The following is a 22592-nucleotide window of genomic DNA, read 5'->3' on the forward strand; positions in this document are numbered from 1 at the left end:
AAAAGGCCAGTTTTCATTCCAATCCCAAAGAAAGGCAATGCCAAAGAATGCTCAAACTACCGTACATTTGCACTCATCTCCCATGCTAGTAAAGTAATGCTCAAAATTCTCCAAGTTAGGCTGCAGTAGTATGTGAACTGAGAACTTCCAGATGTTCAAGCTGGATTTATAAAAGGCAGAGGAACCAGAGATCAAATTGCCAACATCCGTTGGGTCACAGGAAAAGCAAGAGAGTTCCAGGAAAATGTCTACTTCTGCTTCATTGACTGTGCTAAAGCCTTTGACTGTGTGGATCACAACAAACTTTGGAAAATCCTTCAAGAGATGGGAATACCAGACCGCCTTACCTGTCTCCTGAAAAATCCATATGCAAGTCAAGAAGCAATAGTTACAACCGGACTTGGAACAATGGACTGGTTCCAAATGGGATAGGAGTATGTCAGGGCTGTATATTGTCACCCTATTTATTTAACCTATGGACAGAGTACATCATGTGAAATGCCAGACTGGATGAAGCACAAACTGGAATCATGATTTCCAGGAGAAATATCAATATCAACCTCAGATATGCAGATAACAACAACCATAGGGCAGAAATCAAAGAGGAACTAAAGAGCCTCTTGATGAAAGTGAAAGAGGAGAGTGAAAAAGCTGGATTAAAACTCAGTATTCAGAAAACTAAGATCATGGCATCCAGTCGCATCACATCGTGGCAAATGGATGGGGAAACAATGGAAACAGTGAGGAACTTTATTTTCTGGGCTCCAAAATCCCAGCAGATGGTGACTGCAGCCCTGAAACTAAAAGACGCTTGCTCCTTGGAAGAAAAGCTGTGAGCAACCTAGATAGTGTATTAAAAAGTAGAGACATTACTTTGCCAACAAAGGTTCATATAGTCAAAGCTATGTTTTTTTCCAGTAGTCTTGTATGGATGTGATAGTTGGACCATACAAAAAGCTGAGCACCAAAGAATTGATACTTTTGAACTGTGGTGTTGGAGAAGACTCTTGAGAGTCCCTTGGACTGCCAGGAGATCAAACCAGTTGACCCTAAAGGAAATCAGTCCTGAATATTCATTGGAAAGACTGGTGCTGAAGCTGAAACTCCAGTACTTTGGCCACCTGATGCGAAGAACTGACTCATTAGAAAAGACCCTGGTGCTGTGAAAGATTGAAGAAGGCAGGAGGAGAAGGGGAGGACAAGGATGAGATGATTGGATAGTATCACTGTTTTGATGCACATGAGTTTGAGTAAGCCTGCTGCTGCTGCTGCTGCTAAGTCACTTCAGTCGTGTCCGACTCTGTGTGACCCCATAGACCGCAGCCCACCAGGCTCCCCCATCCCTGGGACTCTCCAGGCAAGAATACTGAAGTGGGTTGCCATTTCCTTCTCCAATGCGTGAAGCTGCTGCAATCCATGGGGTCACGAAGAATCGGTCACGACTGAGCAACTTAAGTGAACTGAATGGTGTATATGAACCAATTTTTAAAAGTCTAGTCCACCTGTTGAAATACATTTCAAGTAACGCTTTAATGTTTAGTAAATTAATGAATTTATAATATTTTTAAGGTTTTGATCAATGTGTGCTTATAATGATCATGATAACTCGATCTATAAGAAATTATTAAATAGATGATTGTCTTATGTAAAATAAAATTTTTAAAATAAAATTTATGTATAAATTCTTGTTGTAGAAATTTGCATAAGTTCAGTTCAGTTCAGTCGCTCAGTCGTTTCTGACTCTTTGCGACCCCATAGACTGCAGCACACCAGGCCTCCCTGTCCATCACCAACTACCCGAGTTTACTCAAACTCATGTCCATTGAGTCGGTGATGCCATCCAGCCATCTCATCCTCTGTTGTCCCCTTCTCCTCACACCTTCAATCTTTTCCTGGATCAGGGTCTTTTCAAATGAGTCAGCTCTTTGCATCAGGTGGCCAAAGTATTGGAGTTTCAGCTTCAACATCAGTCCTTCAAATGAATATTCAGGACTGATTTCCTTTAGGATGGACTGGTTGGATCTCCTTGCAGTCCAAGGGACTCTCAAGAGTCTTCTCCAATGCCACAGTTAAAAGTACAATATAATACACTGGTCAAAAATCTTTGGAACAAATGAAATGAAAATGTGATTTAAAGATTAAAAATAATAAATAAATAAAGATTAAAAATGAACAGTATATAATTTCTGACTATTAAAAACATCTTGTTGATTTTCTTTATGAATGGTGATGGGTTCAGATCACTATCATATTTAGATCCTTGTATCCAAAAAGGGAGTGATATGAATTTTAAGTAATTGACATTAAAATATGCTAAAAATACATCCTTCATCTTACATTTAACAATTTTAGGTATCAGTTTAAAAATATACATATAAATACTTCTTTAAAAACTAGATGTTAAACAAGCAAGACTGTCTGAAAACCACTGGCTTGGTGATTGCAAATTTTATTATTCTGGTAGTTTTGGAAGAAGATGTATGTGTTCTCTGTGAGCATGTGATCGCGATGCCGTGAGTTGTAGTTTCTGTGCACGTGGTCATAGGTATTAGACATTCACTGTCTGCCTTGTGTTTGGTCTGTTTTCTGTGTATATTCAGATATTCCTTTTGATTGAAAGAGGATAAAATAATTATATTTCGATCAATTTGAGTGATTTAAAATATCTGCTCATCAAGAACAGTATTTGGCATTCTTGGGTATCTTATATGTGCGTGAAGTCACTCAGTCCTGTCCGACTCTTTGCGACCCCATGGACTGTAGACTACCAGGGTCCTCTGTTCATGGGGATTTTCCAGACAAGAATACTGGAGTGGGTTGCTATTTCCTTCACCAGGGGATCTTCCCAACCCAGGGATCGAACCTGGGTCTCCAGCGTTGTGGGCAGACGCTTTACCATCTGAGCCACCAGAGAAGCCCTGGTTATCTTATATACTATATACTAATAAATTTTCTAAATGTTCTTCTCTTATGTATCTATTTACTTTTTGCAGGTAGCAGAAACGAATATAATCTGTATCCTGAACTTTCCAGCTATCGTGAGAGAGTTGGTAAGTAAAAATATTTCTGTTTTAAAAAGATTTGTAACCATCTTATAATCACAAACCTCCTAACTAATCTGGCAGGTTGTGAAAATATCAGTACCTCTTATTTCATTTATAGGATATTCACGTTACTTTGAGAAGCACTTCATTTAAAACATACTCTGCACAATTGGACTGATCAAACTTGATGAGGTCAGCAGATAGACTGGACCCACTTGGGAAAGGGCCATTGGGCCCTGAGGGGTTAGGGGCCTTGACTACAGCGGAGTAGAAGTGGCGTTGGCAGTGTGACTCTGGGGATTAGCGTTTCTTTTCTCAGATCCCTCTAAAGTCTGCACTTGTAGTCTAAGTGCCTGATAAATATTAGAAATATCTCTTAAAAAGCAATGAGGGAAGATAAGAAACAAAACCCTACGTGGGATCTGGGGACAGAGGCTCAGACTTAACACCTGTACTTTTATTCTCTGGCTGTGTGTTCCACACACTTTACTTCCCATGGTTGGTCGGTTGGTTGGGTTTTGCTTTTATATTTGAGGGTAGCACAAGCTAAGTGTTTCAAACAGTAGGTAATAAGTTAATATTAATATTAATTTATTTTAGTACTTTCTCAAAATATAAGGGATTTTGAAAAAGAAAATGCAAGGAAAGATTTAAAGTCTATTTTAAAAATAAAGCTTACTTTACATTGCTGTGTGAAACCAGTTAAACTCTTACTAAGGACTTCCTTATGCCAGTCTATCAGCCTTGCAGAGAAAAGTCCCAGCCCTGTGACTCCTTGGTCCTGAGGCTTGAGTTGAAAACCCGTCTGAGCAGGACTCCTGGCTGCCTGGGCTGGCTCTCCTGGGCCTGCCCACGCTGCGTGGGCACAGCGATGGTTCTCCAGGTGGTGTGTGCTTTTGCCTCGAACCTTTGGAAGCTCCTGCTACCAAGTCTTCTGGCCTCACGGTAAAACAGGGGATGAGCATCCATAGCCCTGTTTACTGAGGTTTTCATACCTGGCGGTCCGAACCTCCTTGGTCAGCATCCATCACCGCCCCCTGTCCACCCTCTGACTGGCAGGGGCCCTCTGGGCCTGGTGCACAGCTCTCTGCCGTGGGGCTGTCCTGAGCTGTGTGTGCCTGAGGACTAGGCCCACTCGATGCCAGTAATGCCCCCTCCCTGAGTGTGACAACCACAGATGCCCTTCATCTTTTGACTTTGCTGTTTGAGAATTGCGGGTCTCATGACCTCTCCTGGTGGCCCCATCCAGCTCACTCACACTCCTGTAGAGAGATCGCGGTCACCAAGGGTTGTGGATACCACCCGTATCCTGGGGCATGTGGGTGCCAGGATCGAGTCAGCTGCCCGGCTCATCACGGCGCCACGTCTAGTGCGTCTTGGAGGAGACCTTCCAGGGTCTGAGATTGTTCCGAGTCATGTCTGGGGCCAGATGTGTCGATGTCATATGGGTCACATTATGCAGGCTCCACTGAGAAGTGGCATCCTGTGGACGCAGACTTGCTAATTCTGAGCTCAGAGCAGCTGCCAGTCACCAAAGCTGACTGTAATCTGTTTCCTGTTAAGTGTGGCCCTGATTTGGGAGAGAAAAATAACTTCTGTTTGAATAAACTTGAATATTTGGATACAAAATAGTCAATTGCTTCAAAGATCCTCCAGATTGTTTTGAAGTGTAGGAATGTAGGTCTTGAAGGCGCGTGTCCTCAGCAGGGAAGGCGCCTGTGTGTGGACACTGGCTGTTTGGGTGGCCCTGTGGGCCTTACTTCCCTGCGCTCCAGGGACCCTCTTGGCTGGCCTCTTCTAATGGATTGCGTTGTGGACATTAAACTTCTCCTATGGAAGCCGTCCCTACTATTTACAGTAAAGCGGAACTGTAAGTCATTTTGAGCTCGTTGAAGAGAAAGCCAGCAGGGGGACCTGGCACCAAGTGCACATGGACTGGTCCCTGCTGGGGGCGCCTGCTCTCACCCAGGCCAGCTCTGTCCTTTGTTTCCTGTGGATGAACTTTCCCAACAAGCCCTCAACTCAAGACCCTTCTGCACCCTTCTAAAATAGAGGGATTGCCTGACTGGTGAGTGGGTGAGGAATTGGCACACCTCTGTCTGCCTGTCCTGCCCACACCCTTCACCAGCTCTGCCAGCAGCGGCCCCTCCCTCTCTGCTTCACCTCTGTGCAGAGTGGATGCCAGGAGGGACGCAGAGCGCCAGCCTCCTCCCACCCAGCAGCGCCGCCTTGTCCTCTGTTGGCTCAGAACCCCTGCTTGGCCCTGAGACCCGTTTTTCCTGTTACTGTTTTATCTTCATCTTATTTGGAAACTGCAATTCAGAGGCAGTTAGACAACCTCCAGCGGGGGGAGGGGCAAAGATTGAATCTGGTCTGCAATCCCTTCTGTCTTTTCTTAAGGTCATAATATCTTTCTTCCTCTAATTATTCATTATAAAATATATTTCTAAAACTGCTAAGAACAAATTCAGGGATCATCAGCAATAGATATTCCTATTATTTGTACAGTCTGGATAACTCAGTGACTCGGGAAGATAGTTTGCCTAACTAAACTACAGGGAGGGAACACAGCCCCACCCATCAGCCAGAAATTGGATTAAAGATTTACTAAGCTTGGCCTCCCCGAGCATAGCAAGACCCAGTTTTCCCCACAGCCAGTCCCTCCCATCAGGACACTTCCACAAGTCTCTTAGAGGGCAGACAGACTGAAAACCACAGTCACAGAAAACTACCCAAACTGAGCACATGGACCACAGCCTGGTCTAACTCATTGAAACTGTGAGCCATGCTGTGTGGGGCCACCCAAGAGGGACAGGTCATGGTTGAGAGCTCTGACAAAATGTGGTCCACTGGAGAAGGGAATGGCAAACACTTCAATATTCTTGCCTTGAGAACCCCATGAACAGTATGAAAAGACAAAAAGATAGGACACTGAAAGATGAACTCCCCAGGTCGGTAGGTGCCCAATATGCTGCTGGAGAAGAGTGGAGAACTAGCTCCAGAAGGAATGAGGAGGCTGAGCCAAAGTGAAGACAGTGCCCTGTTGTGGGTGTGGCTGGTGGTGAAAGTAAAGTCCGATGCTGTGAAAACAGTAGTGCACAGGAACCTGGAACGCTAGGTCCATGAATCAGGGTGAATTGGAAGCAAACAGATGACAAGAGTGAACATGGACGTTCCAGGAATCAGGGAACTGAAATGGGCTGGAATGGGCGAGTTTAACTCAGATGACCATTATATCTACTACTGTGGGCAGGAATCCCTCAGAAGAAAAGGAATAGCCACCATAGTCAACAAAAGAGTCTGAAATGCAGTACTTGGGGGCCATCTCAAAAGCAACAGAATGATCTTGGTTCATTTCCAAGGCAAAGCATTGAGTATCATAGTAATCGAAGTCTATGCCCCAGCCACTAATGCTGAAGAAGCTGAACAGTCCTATGAGGACCTAAAGACCTTCTAGAACTAACACCAAAAAAAAAAAAAAAAAAAAGTCCTTTTCTTTATAGGGGACTGGAAAGCAAAAGTAATACCTGGAGTAACAGGTAAGTTTGGTCTTAGAGTACAAAATGAAAGGCAAAGGCTAACAGAGTTTTGCCAAGAGAACACACTGGTCATAGCAAACACCCTCTTCCAACAACACAAGAGATGACTCTATACATGGACATCACCAGATGGTCAATACCAAAATCAGATTGATTATATTCTTTGCAGCCAAAAATGGAGAAGCTCTATACAGTCAGCAAAAACAAGACCAGGAGCTGACTGGGGCTCAGATCATGAACTGCTTATTGCAAAATTCAGACTTAAATTGAAGAAAGTGGGGAAAACCACTAGACCATTTGGGTATGACCTAAATCAAACCCCTTTTAATGATAAGTGGAAGTGACAAATAGATTCAAGGGATTAGATCTGATAGAGTGCCTGAAGAACTATGGATAGAGGTTCATGACATTGTACAGGAAGCGGTGATCAAAAACATTCCCAAGAAAATGAAAGGCAAATGGATGTCTGAGGAGACCTTACAAATAGCTGAGGAAAGAAGAGAAGCAAAAGGCAAAGGAGAAAAGGAAAGATATACCTATTTGAATGCAGAGTTCCAAAGAATAACAAGGAGAGATAAGAAAGCCTTCCTCAGTGATCAGTGCAAAGAAATAGAGGAAAACAATAGAATTGTAAAGACTATAGATCTCTTCAAGAAAATTAGAAATACCAAGGGAACATTTCACGCAAAGATGGGCTCAATAAAGGACAAATGGTATGGACCTAACAGAAGCAGAAGGTATTACGAAAGGTGGCAAGAATACACAGAAGTGAAGTGAAGTGAAATGGAGTTGCTCAGCTGTGTCCGACTCTTTGCGACCCCATGGACTGTAGCCTACCAGACTCCTCTGTCCATGGGATTTTCCAGGCAAGAGTACTGGAGTGGGTTTCCATTTCCTTCTCCAGGGGAACTTCCCGACCCAGGGATCGAACCTGGGTCTCCCGCATTGTAGGAAGACGCTTTACCATCTGAGCCACAAGGGAAGCCCGGAATACACAGAAGAACTATACAAAAAACAAACATCTTAATGACCCAGATAACCACGATGGTTTGATCACTCACCTAGAGCCAGACATTCTGGAATGTAAAGTCACGTGGGCCTTAGGAAGCATCACTATGAACAAAGCTAGTGGAGGTGGTGGAATTCCTGTTGAGCTATTTCAAATCCTAAAAGGTGATGCTGGTAAAGTGCTGCACTCAATATGCCAGCAAATTTGTAAAATTCAGCAGTGGCCACAGGACTGGAAAAGGTCAGTTTTCATTTCAAACCCAAAGAAAGGCAATGCCAAAGAATGTTCAGACTACCACACACTTGCAAAGTAATGCTCAAAATTCTCCAAGCGAGGCTTCAACAGTACGTGAATTGAGAACTTCCAAATGTTCTGGATTTAGAAAAGGCAGAGGAACCAGAGATCAATTTGCCAACATCTGTTAGGTAATGGGAAAAGCAAGAGAGTTCCAGGAAAATATCTACTTCTGCTTCATTGCCTACACCAAAGCCTTTGACTGTGTGGATCACAACAAACTGTGGAAAATCTTTCAAGAGATGGGAATACCAGACCACCTTACCTGCTTCCTGTGAAATCTGTATGCAGGTCAAGAAGCAACAGTTAGAACTGGACATGGAACAATGGACTGGTTCCAAACTGGGAAAGGAGTATGTCTAGGCTGTATATTGTCACCCTGCTTATTTAACTTATATGCAGAGTTCATCATGCTAAATGCTGGGCTGGATGAAGCACAAGCTGGAATCAAGATTGCAGGGGGAAAAAAAAAAGATTGCAGGGAGAAATATCAGTAACCTCAGATATGCAGATGATACCACTCTGATGGCAGAAAGCAAAGAGGAACTGAAGAGCCTCTTGAAGTTGAAAGAGGAGAGTGAAAAAGCTGGCTTAAAACTCAACATTCAGGAACCTAAGATCATGGCATACTATAAAGCAATTATCCTTCCATTGAAAATACAATAATTTTTTAAGAAGGTAAAATGTACTGATGAATCCAAGTTCAATCTATTGAATGCAATTTAAGACTCCTGTGGTTGCTGAAGACCCTGTGGCTTAATCTCAGTAGTGATTAAGATTGCCTGGATACAGGTTTACGAGATTCAAATCTCACCCCCTGGGCAGATCACTTAACATTTGCAGGTCTTGGGTTCATATTCTGGGGAGTGGGGTGAGAGCTCCCTCCCTGGAAGTGAGGAGCAAGTGTGATCATCACAGTGCCTGGCTCAAGGGCCCGCAGCCGCTCCACTTACCCACATGGAACGCCGCCTGCTATCATGGTGTTCACCATCCCGTGCATCCCGAATTGTGTAAGTAGTGCTACAGGTGTGTGCACGTACTGCAGCTAAGGTGGCTGTAGCTTCCAGAACATTCCCTCATATTCACAGGCACCCTTTTTACTTGCCTCTGTTATCCACAATGTTTGGGAGACAAGAAGGGGGAGGAGGAGTTAGTGAGGGCTTTCGTTAATTACGTGTGGTATGTTGAGACTGAGCTTTATGTATGGAAGTCGTGGATATGGTTATTGATACAATCATCTTCAGAGTGACTTTTTCTTGGACACCAGCTTGCTCTCTCTCTCCGACCGCAGTGAGGCTGTCACGAGGGCTCTCCGCGCGTCCCCTCGGTGCAGCGCCAGAGCCAGTTTTCATAGAGCCCAGTGACGACCATTCGTATACGTTCACAGTCATGTGACTGCTTTGATTTTATCCAGACTGTATCAAAACTTTATTCTTTCATGACACACTTTTATTTCTTTAAAGTAATAAGTTAAAAGTAAATACAGTATAAAATATAAAAATACATAGACCTTCTCTGCTTTATAGAAAACTATACCAGCAATATCACTAATATAATTATGTTAAGTATTATTAAAGTTATTTCTTTAGGAGAATTCAAGTACATGGTACATGCTTTATTAAAAGAACTGTAGTACCATCTTGTGTGAGATACAAATTCAGTGCTTCAGTAAATGTAATTTTATTAGAGTGTTGACTATTTTCATTTCTTACTAATAGGTCAAGGTCACTTTATTTTTTATGATTATAGTATTATAGATTCAAGCAAGTAACTAGATTTAGAATTTGGTTATATACGCTTTCAGTATATCTGTACTAAGATGCGTTTAACAAGCATTTAACTGCCTAATTCGTGCACAAAATTATATGAAACATGGAAACACCAGATTCCATGTGCTGAGTACACAGTAAATATCTGGTTCTAAATCTCTTACAATTTGATACAATTTATAATGTTAATGTCTTTTGCTCATGTTACCCACTCAGTCCTCAAGGTATTTTTTCTGAATACTTGTTGAAGTTCTGGTCACACATATGTAGACATGCTTCTTGATGTGCTAATTTGAATTTCATCTCCCTTTTGAAAGAAAGGATCAAGTATAGAAATAAAAACAGCCATAAAAGCCTAGAGGGAAGTAAGTGTCTACTGATGAAACAGCACATGCGTCTGAGCTTAATCCACGTTGTCAGTGACCACAGAGCATGGTTCTTAAATTGAGTCTTGTATAAAATATCAGCTTTTACCTAATAGTGTAATTCATTGAAACTACCATGACTATTCTATTAAAATAGGGAAAACGTAATAATATTATCTTATAGACTGGACAAAATTTAAGCAGTTATAACCACAGATATTTGCCAGACACATATTTAAGTATATAATAATGTACAGTTTGACTTGTGTAATTTAGGAAATGTTATTACCAAATATTTGCTGTTTACAAAGAAAAACATAAGGTTAACCATGTGACGAAAAGTCATGCAGACTGTGTGCTCTGGGCTCTGCTGGCCTCCCACACTAGAACCTCAAGCCCCGAGTTGCTGATTTATCTCTTCCCTACACATGCTTCCTGTCTTTCTCATAAAAATGTGAATAAATATTTTTTTCTTGTTTTAGGCAATTCAAACCAACCCATAGAAGTGACAGCACTATATTCTTTTGAAGGACAACAGCCAGGAGATTTGAATTTTCAAGCTGGAGACAGAATCACAGTTATATCAAAAACAGATTCACATTTCGATTGGTGGGAAGGAAAGCTTCGAGGCCGAACTGGCATTTTTCCAGCCAACTATGTTACTATGAATTAAAGTTTATATTATTTTGTTCTTTGAGAATTACAAAAAAATTAGTTCTACACTGGAGGGAATTACTATTCAGTTAAATAATGTTTAGTATAAATGTAAAGACACCACCTCTGTTTATTCCATAAACTTTTATCCAGTATGTAAAAGATTTTGGTTATATAAATATATATATGTGTGTGTGTGTGTGGTTAGCTTACATATCTTTACTTTCCATTGATTTTTTATCACATATACTATTTAATAGTTAATATCACATTTTTCTTGTGTTCATTTTCAAACATATACTAAACCTTTGATTTGGCTGTGTGTATGGTGACTTGATTGTATCTTGAGAATCTAAGGATTAGGGTATGAATACCACTTCATATATTTGCAAAATGACTAGAAAAGAATAAATCAGCTTAAATAGTATATTAAGTAATACTTGGAGTTGGAGATATTGACGAGAATAGTAATCCCTAAAATTTATCTCTGTATCATCAAAAATTATATATGTATGAAACATTATAAAGAATTTCAAAGAAATTCAACTATGCATTAAAAAAGATGACATCTGTTAGCTTTACTTCTTTGGTGACGCTCATTCATATGTAGCAGTAGAATAAAGTTATGTTGATATGGTTCCTTTGTCTCTAAATAAATGTTTTTAAAATGCTAAGTTACTGTCTTGATTTTGTTTTTCATATTTTCTTTTTTTAACCAGAGGTCTGTGGTTGGTCTGGAGGTTAAAATCAACCTCCATGACTGTTTTGCTAGCTTCTTTTTTTTTTTTTCCCCAGCTTTCTTAACATGTAATTTCTTTGCAGTGATCGCTGAGGAAGGCTTTCTTATCTCTTCTTGCTATTCTTTGGAACTCTGCATTCAGATGCTTATATCTTTCCTTTTCTCCTTTGCTTTTCGCTTCTCTTCTTTTCACAGCTATTTGTAAGGCCTCCTCATACAGCCATTTTGCTTTTTTGCATTTCTTTTCCATGGGGATGGTCTTGATCCCTGTCTCCTGTACAATGTCATGACCCTCCATCCATAGTTCATCAGGCACTCTGTCTATCAGATCTAGTCCCTTAAATCTATTTCTCACTTCCACTGTATAATCATAAGGGATTTGATTTAGGTCATACCTGAATGGTCTAGTGGTTTTCCCTACTTTCTTCAATTTAAGTCTGAATTTGGCAATAAGGAGTTCATGATCTAAGCCCCAGTCAGCTCCCAGTCTTGTTTTTGCTGACTATATAGAGCTTCTCCATCTTTGGCTGCAAAGAATATAATCAATCTGATTTCGGTGTTGACCATCTGGTGATGTCCATATGTAGAGTCTTCTCTTGTGTTGTTGGAAGAGGGTGTTTGCTATGACCAATGCATTCTCTTGGCAGAACTCTATTAGCCTTTGCCCTGCTTCATTCCGTACTCCAAGGCCAAATTTGCCTGTTACCCTGGGTGTTTCTTGACTTCCTACTTTTGCATTCCAGTCCCCTATAATGAAAAGGACATCTTTTTTGGGTGTTAGTTCTAAAAGGTCTTGTAGGTCTTCATAAAACAGTTCAACTTCAGCTTCTTCAGCGTTACTGGTTGGGGCATAGGCTTGGATTACGGTGAGATTGAATGGTTTGCCTTGGAAACGAACAGAGATCATTCTGTCAGTTTTGAGACTGCATCCAAGTACTGCATTTCAGACTCTTTTGTTGACCATGATGGCTACTCCATTTCTTCTAAGGGATTCCTGCCCACAGTAGTAGATATAATGGTCATCTGAGTTAAATTCACCCATTCCAGTCCATTTTAGTTCGCTGGTTCCTAGAATGTCAACGTTCACTCTTGCTATCTCTTGTTTGACCACTTCCAATTTGCCTTGATTCATGGACCTGACATTCCAGGTTCCTATGCAATATTGCTCTTTACAGCATCGGACCTTGCTTCTATCACCAGTCACATCCACAACTGGGTATTCTTTATGCTTTGGCTCCATCCCTTCATTCTTTGTGGAGTTATTTCTCCACTGATCTCCAGTAGCATATTGGGCACCTACTGACCCGGGGAGTTCCTCTTTCAGTATCCTGTCATTTTGCCTTTTCATACTGTTCATGGGGTTCTCAAGGCAAGAATTCTGCAAAGAAGTAGAGGAAAACAACAGAATGGAAAAGACTGGAGATCTCTTCAAGAAAATTAGAGATACCAAGGGAACGTTTAATGCAAAGATGCGCACAATAAAGGACAGAAATGGTATGGACCTAACGGAAGCAGAAGATATTAAGAAGAGGTGGCAAGAATACACAGAAGAACTATACAAAAAAGATCTTCACGACCCAGATAATCATGATGGTGTGATCACTCACCTAGAGCCAGACATCCTGGAATGTGAAGTCAAGTGGGCCTTAGAAAGCATCACTACGAACAAAGCTAGTGGAAGTGATGGAATTCCAGTTGAGCTATTTCAAATCCTGGAGGAGGATGCTGTGAAAGTGCTGCACTCAATATGCCAGCAAATTTGGAAAACTCAGCAGTGGCAACAGGACTGGAAAAGGTCAGTTTTCATTCCAATCCCAAAGAAAGGCAATGCCAAAGAATGCTCAAACTACCACACAATTGCACTCATCTCACACGCTAGTAAAGTAATGCTCAAAATTCTCCAAGCTAGGCTTCAGCAATACGTGAACCGTGAACTTCCAGATGTCCAAGCTGGTTTTAGAAAAGGCAAAGGAACCAGAGATCAAATTGCCAACTTCTGCTGGATCATGGAAAAAGCAAGAGAGTTCCAGAAAAGCATCTATTTCTGCTTTATTGACTATGCCAAAGCCTTTGACTGTGTGAATCACAATAAACTGTGGAAAATTCTTCAAGAGATGGGAATACCAGACCACCTGACCTGCCTCTTGAGAAATCTATATTCAGGTCAGGAAGCAACAGTTAGAACTGGACATGGAACAACAGACAGGTTCCAGATAGGAAAAAGAGTTCGTTAAGGCTGTATATTGTCACCCTGCTTATTTAACTTCTATGCAGAGTACATCATGAGAAACGCTGGGCTGGAACAAGCACAGGCTGGAGGCAAGACTGCCAGGAGAAATATCAATAACCTCAGATATGCAGATGACACCACCCTTATGGCAGAAAGTGAAGAGGAACTAAAAAGCCTATTGATTAAAGTGAAAGAGGAGAGTGAAAAAGTTGGCTTAAAGCTCAACATTCAGAAAACGAAGATCATGGCATCTGGTCCAATCACTTCATGGGAAATAGATGGGGATGCAGTGGAAACAGTGTCAGACTTTATTTTTGGGGGCTCCAAAATCACTGTAGATGGTGATTGCAGCCATGAAATTAAAAGACACTTATTCCTTGGAAGCAAAGTTATGACCAACCTAGATAGCATATTAAAAGGCAGAGATATTACTTTGCCAACAAAGGTCCATCTAGTCAAGGCTATGGTTTTTCCAGTGGTCATGTATGGATGTGAGAGTTGGACTATGAAGAAAGCTGAGCGCTAAAGAATTGATGCTTTTGAACTGTGGTGTTGGAGAAGACTCTTGAGAGTCCCTTGGACTGCAAGGATATCCAACCAGTCCATCCTAAAGGAATCAGTCCTGGGTGTTCTTTGGAAGGACTGATGCTGAAGCTGAAACTCAAGTACTTTGGCCACATGATGCGAAGAGCTGACTCACTGTAAAAGACCCTGATGCTGGGAGGGATTGGGGGCAGGAGGAGAAGGGGACGACAGAGGATGAGATGGTTGGATGGCATCGCCAACTCGATGGACATGAGTTTGGATAAGCTCCGGGAGTTGGTGATGGACAGGGAGGCCTGACGTGCTGCGATTCATGGGGTCACAAAGAGTTGGAAACGACTGAGTGAATGAAATGAACTGACTGAACATGTAAATGACAGAACTGTAAAATATTTAAAGGGCACAGCATGATGATTTGAAATACATATGAATTGTGAAAGGATCTCCAATTAATTAACACATCCATCACCTCACATATTTACTTCTTTAATGAGAACACAAGTTCTACTCTTAGCAAGTCTCAGTTATATAACACAATATTATCGACCATAGTCACATGCCGTACATTAGATCAGAACATATTGCTCATAGAAACTAGGCGTTTGTATCCTTTGACTTGTATCTCTTAATTTTCCCTCCTCCCAATCTCTGATAACCACCAGTAGAGTCTCTTGTCTCTATGAGTTTGACTTTTCAGATTCCCACTGAGATCATACGGGCTTCCCAGGTGGCTCAGTGGTAACGATTACGCCTGCCCAAGCAGGAGACGCAAGAGGCACAGTTTCGATCCCTGGGTCAGAAAGATCCTCCAGAGGACAAAATGGCAACCCACTCTAGGGTTTGTGCCTGGAAAATTCCATGGACAGAGGAGACTGATGGGCTTCAGTTCGCAAGGTTGCAAAGAGTTGGATACAACTGAGCACGCACACGCACGCACGCGCGCGCACACACACACACACACACACACACACACACGAGAGCATACAGTGTTTGTCTTTCTCTCAGAGGTTGACTTATTCGCTTCGCGTGATGCCCTCTAGGTCTGTCCGTATTGTCTCAAGGTCCGCGATTTTTTGCTTTTATTTATGTATACCATATTTTCTTCGTCCAGTCTTCTGTTGATGGATGCTTGGGATTTTACAGATAATAACATGCCATCTGCAAACACAGATAACCTTACTTTTCCAATTTGGACGCTTTTCATTTCTTTTCCTTGCCTCATTGCTCTGGCTAAGGATTCCAGTACTAGGCTAAATAGAAGTGGTGACAATGGCATCCTGTTTGTTCCTGACCTTGGAGAGAAAGTTTTCACATTTTCAGTTGAGTATGATGTTAACTGTGGGCTGGTCATATACGAGCTTGTTGTTTAATCTCTACTTTGTGAATTTTCCAGTTTTCTTCCTACTCTAGCTTCCTAAAATGTAGTCAGAAAGATGCTTGATAGTCTTTCAGTTTTCTTAACTTTATTAAGCCCTGTTTTGTGCCTAACATAGGCTCTCTCCTGGAGACCACTCCACGAGCCCTGGAGAGGAAAGTGTCTTCTGCTGCTGGTGGCCCAACATGTTTTAAGGACAGCGTCTCCTTGCTGATTTTCTGTCTGGATGATCTCTCTACCGGGGAGAGTGCGATATCACAGTTCTGCACTATTACTGTATTGCCATCTGTTTTTCCTTTCATGTCTGTTAATACTCGCTTTATATATTTAGGTGCCCCTATGCTGGGCACATAGGTATTTACCAACGCCATTGCCTATTGTTGAAGTGACCCCTTTATCATTATGTGGAGACCGTCTTTGTTCTTATTATAGTATTTGGTTTACAGTCTGTTTTCCCTGATGTATATATAGCTACCTCTGCTTTCTTGTGGTTTCCAGTTATGTGGGATATTTTTTCCATCTCTTCATTTTCAGTCTACATGTTTCCTTAAAGCTGAAGTGAGTCTATTGCAGACAGCATATAGTTGAGTCTTTTTTTAAAAAAATCCACGTGGCCTCTCTAGACTGTTTTTATTAGAGAATTTAGTCTATTTACACTTAAAGTAAGAATGGATAGGTATGGATTCACTGTTGCCACTGTGTTCATTGTTTTCTGGTTGTTTTTGTAATTCCTTTGTTCATATCTTCCCCTCTTACTGTCTTGCTTTGTGATCTGATGGTTTTCTGTAGTGGTATGCTCATTCGTTTTTCTTTATATTTTGTGTATCTACTGTAGATTTTTGCTTTGTGGTTACTGTGAGGGCTCACGTAACACGAGTTGATAAGAGTCTGTTTTAGGTTGATGACAACTTAGCACACATGTCATAGCTCTGCATTTTTACTCTCCCCTTCCCTTCATGTATCTTTAATGTTACAATTCATCTCTTTTATCTGTGTATCCATCAGCAAATTCTTACAGCTATTTTAGCACTTTGTTATTTAACATTCATACTAGATTTATAAGTGATTTAACTACCACCACAATCACAACAATAGAGTATTCTGAATTTAATGCTGGTGCTGCTGCTGCTAAGTCGCTTCAGTTGTGTCTGACTCTGTGCGACCCCATAGACGGCAGCCCACCAGGCTATGCCATCCCTGGGATTCTCCAGGCAAGAACACTGGAGTGGGTTGCCATTTCCTTCTCCAATGCGTGAAAGTGAAAAGTGAAAGTGAAGTCGCTCAGTTGTGTCTGACTCTTCACGACCCCATGGACTGCAGCCTACCAGGCTCCTCCGTCCATGGGATTTTCCAGGCAAGAGTACTAGACTTAGACTATTCTCCCAGCTTCCAGCTTCAATTTCTTGCCTCCACACAGCAGCCAAACGATCCTCACATTCCAGCTTTTTTATCCTACTTCGTGATTTTATTGCCTTACATTTTATGCATAAATGTGTAGACTTTTTTATAAAATACCTCTTAAGGCATGAAAAAAGGAGAATAAAGACCCATATTATCATCACCCAACAAAAAATAAAGCAAACTTCCTTTTCTTACTAAAAGATAATCATCATGCTGAATTAGCTATTTATTAATTCCATATATTTCTTTATATTTGCATTACTTATGTATGTGTCCCTAAGCATGATGTGGTATTGTCTTGTATACTTGAAAGCTTACGAAATTTAAATTTTTAAAAATTATACTTGAATGTACTCATTTGCAATAAGATTATCAGAAATTATGATGTATACATTCAAGGAATTAAAAACATGTTAGAAAATTTCAACAGAAAGTTGACACTATAGGGAGAACTAAATGAAAAAAACTGGGGTGAAAAAATAAACTAGGAACACAATAAATGGATTTAACGAGAATTTAGACTCAGCAAATAGAGAATCATTGCACTGACGGTAGGTCTAAAGCATAGGGAGTTGAAAAAAGTTGAAAACACAGGAAACACTTGTCTGTACATTTTCCCAAACTGATCGGATTACAAGACTTTATGGTATATTTTACATGTAGCAGGGCAAGCAGTTCTTCTCACCTTTTTTTTTTCCTGCAGGTTTCCCTGGCTGTTATTTTTGCTTATGTTACATGTGAACTTAAGAATCAACTTAATTGTCTTTAGGAAAATAGACTGTTTTTTAGTGGCACTGTATTAGGTTATATTAATAATAAATGTATTAACATAAGGAAAATTATCCTTATGACGTTCAGTTGTCCAAAGCAAGGACAGTGGGTGTCTTTGTATTTGTCCGAGTCTAATGTCTTTAGAAGCATTCTAAAGTTCTCACATGACACTTGCATACTTCTGCTAAGTTTCCATCTTGGCATTTTATCACGTTTGTGGATATTTTAGTTTTTCATCCACCTACTTTAAATGTCTCAGCACCGCACTTGTTCATATGCTGCTCCTTTCACCAAAACTCTTGAGGAGAAGACCAAACCTTAGGCAATTTTGTATTTTCAGTGCCCAGCAAAATTCTCTGTTACTGAATGAATTTCCATTTCTCAACTGAGAAAAAAAATAGAGGACAAGACAATTAAACAGTTTGCCAAGACTAATGGACTTATTAAGAACTGGAACTTAAAATACACTCTTCTGAGTCTATAGAAACACCCTGTGTTTAATGGGATTCACAAAATCCTCCAACCATTACTCATATATCACAAGATATTTGTTTTATATCTAAGACTTCCCTAGAGCCAGCTTTTGTTAAAAAAAAGATAAACTTTTCTTTGTTCATCTAAGACACTCATGAGTATTTCTTCAATATTATCTACAATTTGAAAGCTTTATCAAGAGTTTCAACCAGAACTGAGAATACTTTTTTTTAAAAAGCTAGATGCCTAAACACCTTTTGAGTTTTGTCTTTTGTCATCTGGAGTATTTTCTGTACTCTCTCCAATCTCAGTAATCTCATTGTCCTGTCTATTTAATTGCTACGTTAATTTATGGTCACACTGAGTGGTCTGGCCTTTGGGACTCAATGCTGTGTGCTGTCAGTCAGGGCTGCACTTACAACCGTCAGTTCACTTCAGTCGCTCAGTCACGTCCAACTCATTGGCCCCATGGACTGCAGCACGCCAGGCCTCCCTGTCCATCACCAACTCCTGGAACTTGCTCAAACTCATGTCCATCGAGTCGGTGATGCCATCCAACCATCTCATCCTCTGTCATCCCCTTCTTCTCCTGCCCTCAATCTTTCCCAGCATCAGGGTCTTTTCCAATAAGTCAGTTTTTTGCACCAAGTGGCCAAAGTATTGGAGCTTCAGCCTCAGTCCTTCCAATGAACATTCAGGGTTGATTTCCTTTCGGATTGACTGGTTTGATCTCCTTGCAGTCCAAGGGACTCTCAAGAGTCTTCTCCAACACCACGTTTCAAAAGCATCAGTTTTTCGGTGCTCAGCTTTCTTTATGGTCTAAGTCTCACATCCATACATGACTGCTGGAAAAACCATAGCTTTGACTGTGTGGATCTTTGTTGGCAAAGTAATGTCTCTGCTTTTTAAAATGCTTTCTAGATTGGTCATAGCTTTTCTTCCAAGGAGCAAGCATTGACAGAGTCAATTTCTAGGCAGGTTGATAAGAAGTCCAGGGGTCCCCAAGGAGAAAGGTGTCTGGAATTCTCAAGGAGGGAGAAAGGACAAAGTTTTTTCCCTCTACATTCCTTAGGATTATATAACAATGATGTATCCTGCTTGAGGACAGTTTCTGGAAAAAACCTTCTGGCTAATCCTGTAATCTTAAAACGTAAATTATGGGAGTGGGTCTAGTAAGGTCTTTACAACCTCCAGACATTCTTTTGATTCACTGTAATAAGTAATTAAAAAGTATATAACTCCATTTCTAACACTAGCAAGGGGAGTATTCTTTCTGCCACCTTCCGATGTCTATGTCAGAAGCTTTCTCTATCTCTTTTATACCTTAATAAAACTTTATTACACAAAAGCTCTGAGCGATCAAGCCTCGGCTCTGGATTGAGTTCTTATCCTCTGGAGGCCAAGAATTCTGGCATCTTTCATGGTTCAGCAACAACCTTTCAGCATCTTTTAATTTCATGGCTGCAGTCACCATCTGCAGTGATTTTGGAGCCCAAGAAAATAAAGTCTGTCACTGTTTCCATTGTTTCCCCATCTATTTGCCATGAAGCCATGGGAACTGATGCCATAATCTTCGCTTTTTGAATGTTGAGTTTTAATCCAACTTTTTCACTCACCTCTTTCACTTTCATCAAGAGGCTTTTTAGTTCCTCTTTGCTTTCTGACCTAAGGGTGGTGTCATCTGCATATCTGAGGTTATTGATATTTCTCCCAGCCGCTTTTTTTTTTCTTTTTGTCTGTTTTTTCCTATGCATTTGCTAATTTTTTTCCTTTTTTAATTTATTTTTTAATTGAAGGATAATTGCTTTACTGAATTTTGTTTTCTGTCGAACCTCAACATGAAGCAGCCATAGGTATACATATCTCCCTCACTTTTGAACCTCTGTCCCATCTCCCTCCCCATCCCTCCCCTCTAGGTTGAAACAGAGCCCCTGTTTGAGTTTCCCGAGACATAAAGCAAATTCCCGTTGGCTATCTATTTTACATATGGTAATGTAAGTTTCCATGTTACCCTCTCCATACCTCTCACCCTCTCCTCCGCTCTCCCCATATCCATAAGTCTGCTCTCTATGTCTGTTTCTCCATTCAGTTCAGTTCCGTTCAGTCACTCAGTCATGTCCGAATCTTTGCGACCCCATGAATTGCAGCACGCCAGGCCTCCCTGTCCATCACCAACTCCCAGAGTTCACTGAGACTTATGTCCATCGAGTCAGTGATGCCATCCAGCCATTTCATCCTCTGTCGTCCCCTTCTCCTCTTGCCCCCAATCCCTCCCAGCATCAGAGTCTTTTCGAACGAGTCAACTCTTTGCATGAGGTGGCCAAAGTACTGGAGTTTCAGCTTTAGATCAGTCCTTCCAATGAACACCCAGGACTGATCTCCTTTAGAATGGACTGGATGGATCTCCTTGCAGTCCAAGGGACTCTCAAGAGTCTTCTCCAACACCACAGTTCAAAAGCATCAATTCTTTGACGCTCAGCTTTCTTCACAGTCCAACTCTCTTATCAATACATGACCACTGGAAAAACCATAGCCTTGACTAGACGAACCTTTGTTGGCAAAGTAATGTCTCTTCCTTTTAATATGCTATCTAGGTTAGTCATAACTTTCCTTCCAAGGAGTAAGTGTCTTTTAATTTCATGGCTGCAATCACCATCTACAGTGATTTTGGAGCCCCCCAAAAATAAAGTCTGACACTGTTTCCACTGTTACCCCATCTATTTGCCATGAAGTGTCTGCTTTATGGACTATGCCAAAGCCTTTGACTGTGTGGGTCACAATAAACTGTGGAAAATTCTAAAAGAGATGGGAATACCAGACCACCTGACCTGCCTCTTGAGAAATCTGTATGCAGGTCAGGAAGCAACAGTTAGAACTGGACATGGAACAACAGACTGGTTCCAAATAGGAAAAGGAGTACATCAAGGCTGTATATTGTCAGCCTGCTTATTTAACTTATATGCAGAGTACATCATGAGAAACGGTGGACTGGAAGAATCACAAGCTGAAATCAAGATTGCCCGCAGAAATATCAATAAGCTCAGATATGCAGATGACACCACCCTTATGGCAGAAAGTGAAGAGGAACTAAAAAGCTTCTTGATGAAAGTGAAAGAAGAGAGTGAAAACGTTGGCTTAAAGCTCAACACTCAGAAAACGAAGATCATGGCATCTGGTCCCATCACTTCATGGGAAATAGATGGGCAAACAGTGGAAACAGTGTCAGACTTTACTTTTTGGTCTCCAAAATCAATGCAGATGGTGATTGCAGCCATGAAATTAAAAGACACTTACTCCTTGGAAGGAAAGTTATGACCAACCTAGATAGCATATTGAAAAGCAGAGACATTACTTTGCCAACAAAGATCCGTCTAGTCAAGGCTATGGTTTTTCCAGTGGTCATGTATGGATGTGAGAGTTGGACTGTGAAGAAAGCTGAGTGCCAAAGAATGGATGCTTTTGAACTGTGGTGTTGGAGCAGACTCTTGAGAGTCCCTTGGACTGCAAGGAAATCCAACCAGTCCATTCTGAAGGAGATCAGTCCTGGGATTTCTTTGGAAGGAATGATGCTAAAGCTGAAACTCCAATACTTTGGCCACCTCATGCGAAGAGATGACTCATTGGAAAAGACTCTGATGCTGGGAGGGATTGGGGGCAGGAGGAGAAGGGGACAACAGAGGATGAGATGGCTGGATGGCATCACTGACTCGATGGACGTGCGTCTGAGTGAACTCCGGGAGTTGGTGATGGACAGGGAGGCCTGGCGTGCTGTGATTCATGGGGTCGAAAAGAGTCGGACACGACTGAGAGACTGAACTGAACTGAACTGAACTGATGTGATCAGATGCCATGATCTTAGTTTTCTGAATGTTGAGCTTTAAGCCAACTTTTTCACTCTCCTCTTTCACTTTCATCAACAGGCTTTTAGTTTCTCTTCACTATCTGCCATAAGGGTGGTGTCATCTGCATATCTGAGGTTATTGATATTTCTCCCGGCAATCTTGATTCCAGCTTGTGCTTCCTCCAGCCCAGCGTTTCGCATGATGTACTCTGCATAGAAGTTAAATAAGCAGGCTGACAATACACAGCCTTGACGTACTCCTTTTCCTATTTGGAACTAGTCTTTTGTTCCATGTCCAGTTCTAACTGTTTCTTCCTGACCTGCATACAGATTTCTCAAGAGGCAGGTCAGGTGGTCTGGTATTCCCATCTCTTTCAGAATTTTCCACAGTTTATTGTGATCCACACAGTCAAAGGCTTTGGCATAGTCAATAAAAGAGAAATAGATGTTTTTCTGGAACTCTCTTGCTTTTTCGATGATCCAGCAGATGTTGGCCATTTAATCTCTGGTTCCTCTGCCTTTTCTAAAACCAGCTTGAACATCT

The 22592-nt window shown here is 41.3% G+C and overlaps 1 protein-coding gene across 2 annotated transcripts in view; it reads left to right on the top strand.

Moving 5' to 3' along the window:
- The window catches only part of SH3YL1 (SH3 and SYLF domain containing 1), a 61689-nt gene extending 50341 nt beyond the window's left edge, over positions 1–11348 (top strand). For both annotated transcript variants that reach the window (XM_070795453.1, XM_070795454.1), the window contains exons 9-10: positions 2994–3050; positions 10503–11348. In XM_070795453.1, the coding sequence (XP_070651554.1) occupies positions 2994–3050; positions 10503–10693 (248 nt within the window). In that variant the 3' untranslated portion in view covers positions 10694–11348. The remainder of the gene's footprint in view (positions 1–2993; positions 3051–10502) is intronic.
- Positions 11349–22592: the final 11244 nt, after the last annotated feature.

Source organism: Bos indicus, chromosome 8 (assembly GCF_029378745.1).
Source record: "Bos indicus isolate NIAB-ARS_2022 breed Sahiwal x Tharparkar chromosome 8, NIAB-ARS_B.indTharparkar_mat_pri_1.0, whole genome shotgun sequence".
NCBI classification, from domain to species: Eukaryota; Metazoa; Chordata; class Mammalia; order Artiodactyla; family Bovidae; genus Bos; species Bos indicus.